General features: G+C 38.9%; 1 protein-coding gene across 2 annotated transcripts; it reads left to right on the top strand.

Moving 5' to 3' along the window:
• The first annotated feature begins 413 nt into the window (after positions 1-413).
• Positions 414-5590, top strand: LOC311286429 (microfibril-associated glycoprotein 4-like). Of its 2 annotated transcripts, XR_014626549.1 has the most exons (6): positions 414-564; positions 643-852; positions 933-1029; positions 1142-1309; positions 1399-3030; positions 3406-5590. XR_014626549.1 is itself a non-coding variant. In XM_084402649.1 (5 exons), exons 1-5 carry the CDS (start codon positions 559-561, stop codon positions 1653-1655), a joined length of 738 nt encoding a protein of 245 aa, XP_084258775.1. In that variant the 5' UTR covers positions 414-558; the 3' UTR covers positions 1656-3330. The 2 variants fall into 2 exon arrangements, 1 of the variants encoding a protein (XP_084258775.1); XM_084402649.1 differs by lacking the exon at positions 3406-5590 and having other exon boundaries at positions 1399-3330.
• Positions 5591-8656: the final 3066 nt, after the last annotated feature.

Below are 8656 nucleotides of genomic sequence, written 5' to 3'. Positions count from 1 at the left end.
TGGGCCCTGGCGTTGTGGCAGAGGCCGAAGAAGAAGAATTTGGGGCCAAGCACTGAAGTCACAGCAAGCACATCAAACAACACAGCGAACAGTCATGAAATCTAAGGCACATTATGAGATTTTCGTTTCCATCCGAGGACGTTTACATCCAAAATGTTATAATTAATCATGATGGAATTAATCCAAACTACAAACTGTAGTTATAAACTAAATGACCCAGGTTCAGTCAGACTTACTGAATAGATAAAATACAATTTTGTCTCACTACATGTACAGTTTGTATCAAGGATGACAGATGCCTTTTTTATTTGCATCCAAAATGTGGGTGTTTGTAAAGTAAATTTCCTCTGTAACACAGAGGAGGAGTCTGAGAATCTGACAGATATATAAAGAGTGTTTGTGTCAGACTGAACAACACAAACGGTGAGTTACTGTTTTATTCTTCATTTACCTCACAGAACATTCAGACATTTAGATTGAAAAAATTTAAATGTTTCTGTCATTTTTGTCTAGATAAAACAAATCTCTGCTGTGATCTACTGAGGAGAGACTGAGAAGATGGCAGTAAGTTAATCAACAACTCTACATTTCTAGAGAGGGTTTTCAGTGTGATGTTCATCTCTTTCTCTCTGTCTCGTTTAGTTTATGGTGTTCTTGGCGGTTCTTCTCTCTGTTGTTCTGGTGAACGGGTGCAGTCAGGATGGAGACATGCCGGCCGACTGTTCTGACCTTTATAAAGCAGGACAAAAGCTCAGTGGGATTTACACCATCTATCCAGCTGGAGACGTTTCTGTCTGGGTTTACTGTGACATGGTCTCAGATGGGAAAGATGAAGACAACGGAGGATGGACGGTACGAATGTGACTTTAGGTCATCAAACACACATCAGAACATACATTATGAATCATATATTCTATATAAACCCATCACAGGTGATTCAGAGGAGAATGGACGGCAGTGTGAATTTCTATCGGCCGTGGAATCAGTACAAGAGAGGATTCGGGACTGTGGAGAGCGAATACTGGCTGGGTAAGATCTCACAGCGTGTGTCCGTTTGTGTGGATGATCATGTGTTTGGTTGAACATGTTCTTCATGTGTGTGTGTGTGTGTGTGTGTGTGTGTGTGTGTGTGTGTGAACAGGGCTGGAGAACATGTACCAGCTGACACGTAACAGAAAGTACATGCTGAGAGTGGATCTGGAGGACTTTGAAGGAAGGAAGGGTTTTGCTCTGTACTCGTCCTTCTCTGTGGATTGTGAAACTGATGGGTATAAACTGCATGTTTCAGGGTTCAAGGATGGAGGAGCTGGTAGGACACTTTCATTCACATTCAAGAAATCACACTCAGTTGAGTAAATGTGCACCTGATGTCCTCAATGATGCTCTTCTTCTCTGCAGGCGACTCTCTGACTTACCATAATGAACAGAAGTTCTCCACCTTTGACAAAGACCAAGACACCTGGCCGAATAACTGTGCCAAATCCTTTCTCGGGGGATTTTGGTACAATAACTGTCACCATGCAAACCCCAACGGTGTGTATATATGGGGGGAAGATCCCACCATTTTCGCCATTGGAGATGTTTGGTACTCCTGGAAGAGTAATTGGGTTGTTGGTATGAAATCCATCAGCATGAAGATCAGACCTGTGTCTTAGACATTTGAAGAAACATTACAGAGTTTCTCAGAAACAAACAACAAAACAATCAAATTAAGGTTTTGGGTTTCCTTTCCTCTGTTAACTGTGAAACTTAGTAAATCCTGGTATATATGGTAACTTGGGATATATGGCTGTTGTTTGTGTAATCTCGTCAATTATTTTCTTCTTTGTTTTGGGTCACTTTTATAAATCTACAACTGAAACAAATCAACAATTAACTTCAATAAACTGGATTTGTTTATCTTCACAATAGACCTCAGAAACAGTAAATGAGGAATTCAGTTCAACTGTTCATAAACTGATATACTTTCCCTATAAATACAATCCTAAATAAACAATGTGTACGTTTTTCTTAACACAGATATCCTGTTTATTTGTCAGCAAAAGTCTTACATCAAAAAGTTTTACATCACATTTTGCTGAATCCAGCGGATTTTCCTGTTTTGGAAATGTTTCTTGGTTATGCAAACGTTAAGGAAACATAAAATTCTATCCAATTGCAAACATGAAAATGTTACTTTTTACTGTTCTCTGAGCATTCCTAAAAAATTCCTGAAATTAAACATTCCCTATTACTGTAGCTAGGTGTGTGTATGTATATATAGGCTATACATTTTTTTATTGTATGGAAAGAGAACATCTCAATTTACTTATTTGATTTAGGAATTGAAGCAAGATTATACTCTTATACTCTTAAGAAACAAACCTTGTTGTATTATTTTAATTTAATACTGTGAAGCTGCTTTGATACAATTTGTATTGTGAAAAGCGCTATACAAATATACTTATTAAGACCTAAAGACTACTGTCACTAATAAACAAGTCCTGTATGGATTCTGTTTTCCATGTGCTCACATAGCTTATAGCTTACAGTAATGAATGGATATCAATTTTGTGTGAACTGGATCTTATCTGCACCTTATCTTTGAAATTGGAACCACGTTGCTTGAATCAGAGGCTGTTCTCTGCAGAAAAACGTGTGTGTGTAACCCAATGTTAAAATGACATAAATAAGAATAAATAGTTTAAAAGCTGCATAAATAAGTTTGAAAGTTAAGTGATTCATTTAATGTAAGTTAATTCATCAGAGTTAAAAATGTTAAAAATGTTAATACAACAATTTAATGGTTAATATTAAAAGTATGCTGACAGAAATTTCATGTCACTGCCCCTTTAAGGGACTAGTGACGCAGTACTTCAGTGACGCTGCAGCAGAGGCCTGAAGGAGAGAGCAGAGGATAGATCGGAGAGAACGAACTGTGTTTAATAAGCAAAGAAAAGGGTGAAAAAGTTGATTTTGCAGTTGAAAAACATAACTTACCTGGTCGGGAACTGACAGGGATTTTATGAGAACTAATCCACACCGGTTTTGGTGAGTTTGAGTTGTTTACTTGCATTTACCGTGTTGTATTTTTTTTTTTTTTTTTTTTTTCTCTGGCGGAGAGCTAACATTAAAAACGTAGCTGTTTACAAGGAAATGCTTCGCCATAAACTGTTTACCAGTTAATATTTTGGGTTTATGAAAACTGTGAATGTTATAAAAGTGAATGTATGCTTTGTAAATGAAAGATGTGTGCGGTAGTTGTGTGGAAACGGAGCCGTGAGTTAAAAGAGGCCGCTCCGCCGCCATTTTAGAGGTGAAAAAGCACCGTAGCACTAATGTTACAACTCAGAGACTGTGAAATATTCATACGTGTAATTTGAGGATTTAAAAATTTATATATTGTGCTTATGACCTGTTACACAGGTCAGGTTTTTTTGCTTGGTTTGAGGCTCGGTCGGAGCGAGGATTGGCCTGCAGTGTGCGGGTGTGCACATGCACAGACGGGATTCAAGATGGCGAGCCAGACCCAGACTTTCAACTCATCTTCTCCATCGCATCAGTGAGGAAATCTCCTGCGTATGGTGACTCGCTGCCAGAGTGGTAGGAGTATCAGAAATTGTTTTTTTGAACTGAACTGGATACTGATTGAACTATTATTTTTGGACTGAATCGAACTGAAACTCTTCATCGAACTGAATAATTGAACTCACATTTGGACTTGAACTTGAGTTTAAAGTGGTATACTTTTATTTTCATATTGAGTTCATATGTTTGAATGTGATTTGAAATGCTTGTGGTCCACTTTGATTTGGTTGTGTAAATTGAAGGTATTTTCTTACCTGTAAAAGAAAGGAAAAAGAGTTAACTCAGGAAGAAAAATAGAAACTCTAAAATAGGTGCAACCTAGGAAAAGACCGGTCTAACTTAGATTAGTCTGACTAAAATAACTTAGGTGAACTAAAGAACAAAAAGGGAGTGAAATACCTTTTCATTTATTATACTTACCTCAATATTAAGAACCTGCAGGGTATTTTTTGTTTTGCATTCTGTATATTCCATGTGTGTTTTGCATTCAGTAAATTGCCGGCCTTTTGTATTTAAAGCAACGGTCTCTGGTGTAATTCTTTTTTGCTCCCCACTCCTTAGAACCTAGAACTGGTCCAGTGGCGCAGTAAGTGGTGTGATACCGGTGCTACATGTGCATCACGTAAATCACATTTTAGATTCAAAACAGTGAAGTTTGCAGTACTACTGATAAAATTTTAAGTTCAAAAATAGTGGAACCTAATCATAAAAGGTAAAAATATTTATATATCGTACCGTCCGACCGTATATTCATACCGTCGGTGTATGAATGAGTGAGTGAATGGGTGAATGTGAGGCTATATGTAAAGCGCTTTGGTGGCCATAGGTCTGTGAAAGCGCTATATAAATGCAGTCCATTTACCATATATAATTTTTTTTTAAAGTGTTTGCATTCTGCAGGGAATCGCCTCATTGCTCATCTAGGCTCAACGAAATGAATGGAACCCTGTCAGGAGTATTTTAAGACCAGCTAATGGATATCAGACCACACATTTCCAGTCCTCCAAGCATGTGTGTGTTTCAAATCTGTTTTTAGAGACTTTTGTAAAGTTACAGTAATGGATACAAACTATGACAGTATGCATCAATCTGTAACGTTGAGGCAAGGACGAAGCGGAGAGAGAATCCACATGCAAGCACTACTTTAATGAAACAAACAGGTAATCCAGGGCAAACAACAGAACATGGAACTCAGGACAGGAACAAGGAAAAGGTAACAGCAAACAGCTATAAGCTACAACGACCGACAAACAACAACTGAAGCACAGAGGTTTAACCCTCTGGGGTGGACAAACGCACCAGCGCGTTTTGCTGGATTTTCTTCACATTGTAGCACAATAAACTTAAATTACTCCATCATTTATGGTCATAAAGAAAAAAGAAATATAAAAAAAGAATCTGTGATATTTCTACTTTTGTATGTGTCCACTTACAATCAAATCAAAACATTGTGCTTTTGAAAAATAAAGAAAATAAACAGGGTGTGCGTTCTGCCTCTCCGTCGCGGTGAACTTTTTTTTCTTGAGCACGTCTATAAACTGAAACAAAACTCAGCGAATACTTGTCACACATTTATGAGCCATTTACCTTTATAAACATTTAAGTGTGTACTTTTAAATGATTGGATTCAAACTGAAAACAAATATTCTCTGTTTAAGTAATTTGTATAAAACCAACAAGATGTCCAGTATCTCAAACGCTTGCTCATTATTTTTAATTTGACCACGCCCACGCGCGCAAAAGAGATTCACATGCAGATCTCCACATGGAACGCGAACGCGCTCATTACCTCAAAAACAAAACGAGTTTCTGTTGTTATGGCTGTTCGTTTTGAAGTTCTGTATATGAACATGGTAAAGTGAAAATCAAACACGCTGGAAATGAAAGGTATGTACAATGTTTTTAGGAATGGCACAAAGGTCTCTGTCTTTGGATTATTGTTTTCAATAAGTGCTTTTTTGTCATTTGTTGTGTATCTTTGGATTATGTTGTGTTGTAAATAAATCCAAACAATCTAAACGCCATTCTTTTTTAAATCTCCTCATTCTTTGTGCAAGGTTGGTCAGAATGACAGGGCCTGATAGCTCCTAATAGGGCCGTTAGGGGAGGGTCTTTGTCTTTCTCAGGTGTGAAAAAAATACATATTAATGAGGTGATCACACACCTCCCGCATAAAGCTTTCTCACACAAAACATGTCTTACAGATTTTAAATCAATATATTGTCTTATCTGAATGAGCAGTCAGGGTGATTTTCACATAGTTTTAGAGCAAATATTCTAGGCTACGTCATACAATTTTCAAAAGTCTTGTGAAGAAATAATCAGTATGGGTTTCATGGCCTTATTTCAGTGACAATTTTTTTTTGTATTTTCACAAACCATGCATAAATGTCATTATCTCAAAACTACAAACTTTTACATACATGCTGCTGATATATTATTGTAGCAGAGTTTGTGCTGAATACAGTGTAATCAGACTTTAGCCATGAAAATATCACAAGTAACAGAAATAAGCACAAATGTCAGAGCATGTCAGAACACCTCCAGGGCCCAGAAAACAGCTCAGACCCCAGAGGGTTAAATACACAGGCAAACAAGCTAAACAAGATAACAAGGGGGCGTGGTTAATCAGAAACACTTGGGGAGACTAATCAACAAAAAACTACAAAGGACCACAGAACAGCAACAACATGTGTGATCATCTAACTCACTGTCTGTATATTCAGTAGGTGAGTATAATAATACTGACACCTAGTGGTTAGTTTCAGTATATACAACTATACTATCACTACATCCCCTCTCCATTAGGTATAAAGAACAAGTTATTACATCTAATGACTTTTAGATTATCTAACCACTAAGTAAGCACTGTACACATTATACAGGATGTAATGTATCAAATAACAATCTCCAGAATTATTTACTTTACAATCACAGTAACAATAATCAACTGATTACATTTTCTTTTATCTTTTCTTTTATGAAAATTCTAATGCTTCTGATCTGCTTAAGCAATATTCAGAGGTTCAGTCTATCAGGAGGCTTTACTGTGCAGTTGGATCTTCTCAGCACAGGTGAAGGCATTTCTTTAGCTTGCTCATTGTGATGCAGTACTGGAAGTGTTTCAGATGTTGACTCTGCACAGTCAGTGTCACCTGTATGTGTATTCTCTACTGTCTCTTTTGTTTTTAGCAGACTTCTCCGGTTTCTCCTCAGGATCTCACCATCTTCTGTCCTGACAGTGTAAGACCTTGGCTTCACCTCCTCCATGACTGTGGCTCTTTTAGTCCAGGTACTGGAATCCTCAAGTCTTACTGTGTCATTATTGGAGAGTGGTTCTAGGCTTTTTGACGCCTTGTCATAGTTCGCTTTTTGTCTCAGTTTCAGGTGCTTTTGTTTTCTTTTTAGGTATTTTCTCTTGTTTTGTGTTGCTAAGCAAGGAAGTGTGGTTTGTAATCTGCGCCCCATCAGTATTACAGCAGGAGACACACCGTGTTCTAGTGGAGAAGCACGGTAATTCAGCAGAGCAAAATAAGGATCTGATTGGCTGTCCACTGCTTTCTTGAGTAGTAGTTTCACTATGTGTACTCCTTTCTCTGCCTTTCCGTTTGACTGCGGATATAATGGGCTCGATGTCACGTGTTGAAACCCATATTCCTCAGCAAACTTCTGGAAGTCCTTTCCACTGTAGCACGGCCCATTATCACTGCAAACCACCTGCGGAATGCCGTGTCTCGCAAAGATGGATTTCATGTGTGTTATCACACAAGCAGAAGATGTACTGGAAAGCAACGCAATCTCTGGGTAGTTTGACAGATAGTCTATCACAAGCAAAGAGTTTCGTCCGTCCAGGAAGAATAAGTCAGTCCCAACTTTCTGCCATGGCTCATCCGGTGGATCAGTGATGATCATTGGCTCCTTTTGTTGCTTAGCATGATGCTTCAAGCACGTATCACAGGTTGACACCATCCTGTCGATGTCTGCATTTATTCCGGGCCAGTAGATTGCAGTTCTAGCCCTTCTTTTACATTTTTCGGCTCCAAGGTGTCCCTCATGCAGTTTTTTCAACATCTCCTGTCGCAGTGACTGAGGGATAATGATTCTGTTCTGTCTCAGCAGCAGTCCCTTGACAACACTCAACTCTGTTCTGATGTTGTAGTACTGGGCACATTCTCCTCTAGGCCAACCTTCATTCAGATGTGTAATGACCAATTGCAGACATTTATCTTTTTCAGTCTCCACTGCAATCTGTTTGAGTTTTGTGTCTGTGACTGGAAGAGCTTCAGCTACCATGTTCACATGCTGAGTCACATCAGCCTCTGTGGAACTTTCACATTTTCCACTCTGTTCCACAGCTCTGGACAGAGCATCCGCCAGAACTAGATGCTTCCCTTGAGTGTAAATTAACTCCATATCATACCTCTGCAGTCGCATCATCAGTCGCTGGATTCTTGGAGACATTTGGTTCAAGTTCTTTTTAATGATGGCAATTAATGGTTTGTGATCTGTCTCTGCCACAAATGTCGGTAAGCCGTACACATAGCCGTGAAATATCTCCAATCCATACACTAAGCCCAGGCACTCTTTTTCAATCTGTGCATATCGACATTCTGTCGGAGTCATTGTTCTCGAGGCATATGCGACTGGCCTCCAATTCTCTCCATCCGCCTGCAGTAGAACTGCACCCATTCCATCTTTGGATGCATCTGTCGAGATCTTTGTCTTCTTTGTTGGGTCAAAGAACGTCAGAACAGGCTCTGTAGTGAGGAGAGTCTTCAGTCGTCCCCATTCTTGTTCCTGATCAGCTGTCCATCTGAACTCGCCTTTATTGCACAACAGTTCTCTCAAATAAACAGTTTTTGAAGACAGGTTAGGTATGAACTTAACAACGAAATTGATCATCCCCATCACTCTCAATACAGCTTTCCTGTCTGTGGGTCTGGGCATTTTGAGTATTGCTTGTATCTTCCTCTTGTCTGGTTCCACACCCCTTTCTGACAGCGTATCTCCAAGTAACTTGATTTCCTTCGCTCCAAACTGACACTTGTTCCTATTTAACTTGAGCCCATACCTCCTTACTCCCCGTAGA

The sequence above is a fragment of the Rutilus rutilus genome, assembly GCF_951802725.1.
Source record: "Rutilus rutilus genome assembly, chromosome: 2".
Classification (NCBI taxonomy): Eukaryota; Metazoa; Chordata; class Actinopteri; order Cypriniformes; family Leuciscidae; genus Rutilus; species Rutilus rutilus.
Note: the sequence above shows the minus strand (reverse complement) of the source record. Positions and strands in the feature narration are given on the sequence as shown.

Bases quoted from the DNA above. Each gene is read 5' to 3' on its own strand.
- LOC311286429 (XM_084402649.1), top strand. The intron at 853-932 runs GTACGAATGTGA...AACCCATCACAG, and splicing joins AAGACAACGGAGGATGGACG to GTGATTCAGAGGAGAATGGA. The intron at 1,310-1,398 runs GTAGGACACTTT...TCTTCTCTGCAG, and splicing joins GTTCAAGGATGGAGGAGCTG to GCGACTCTCTGACTTACCAT.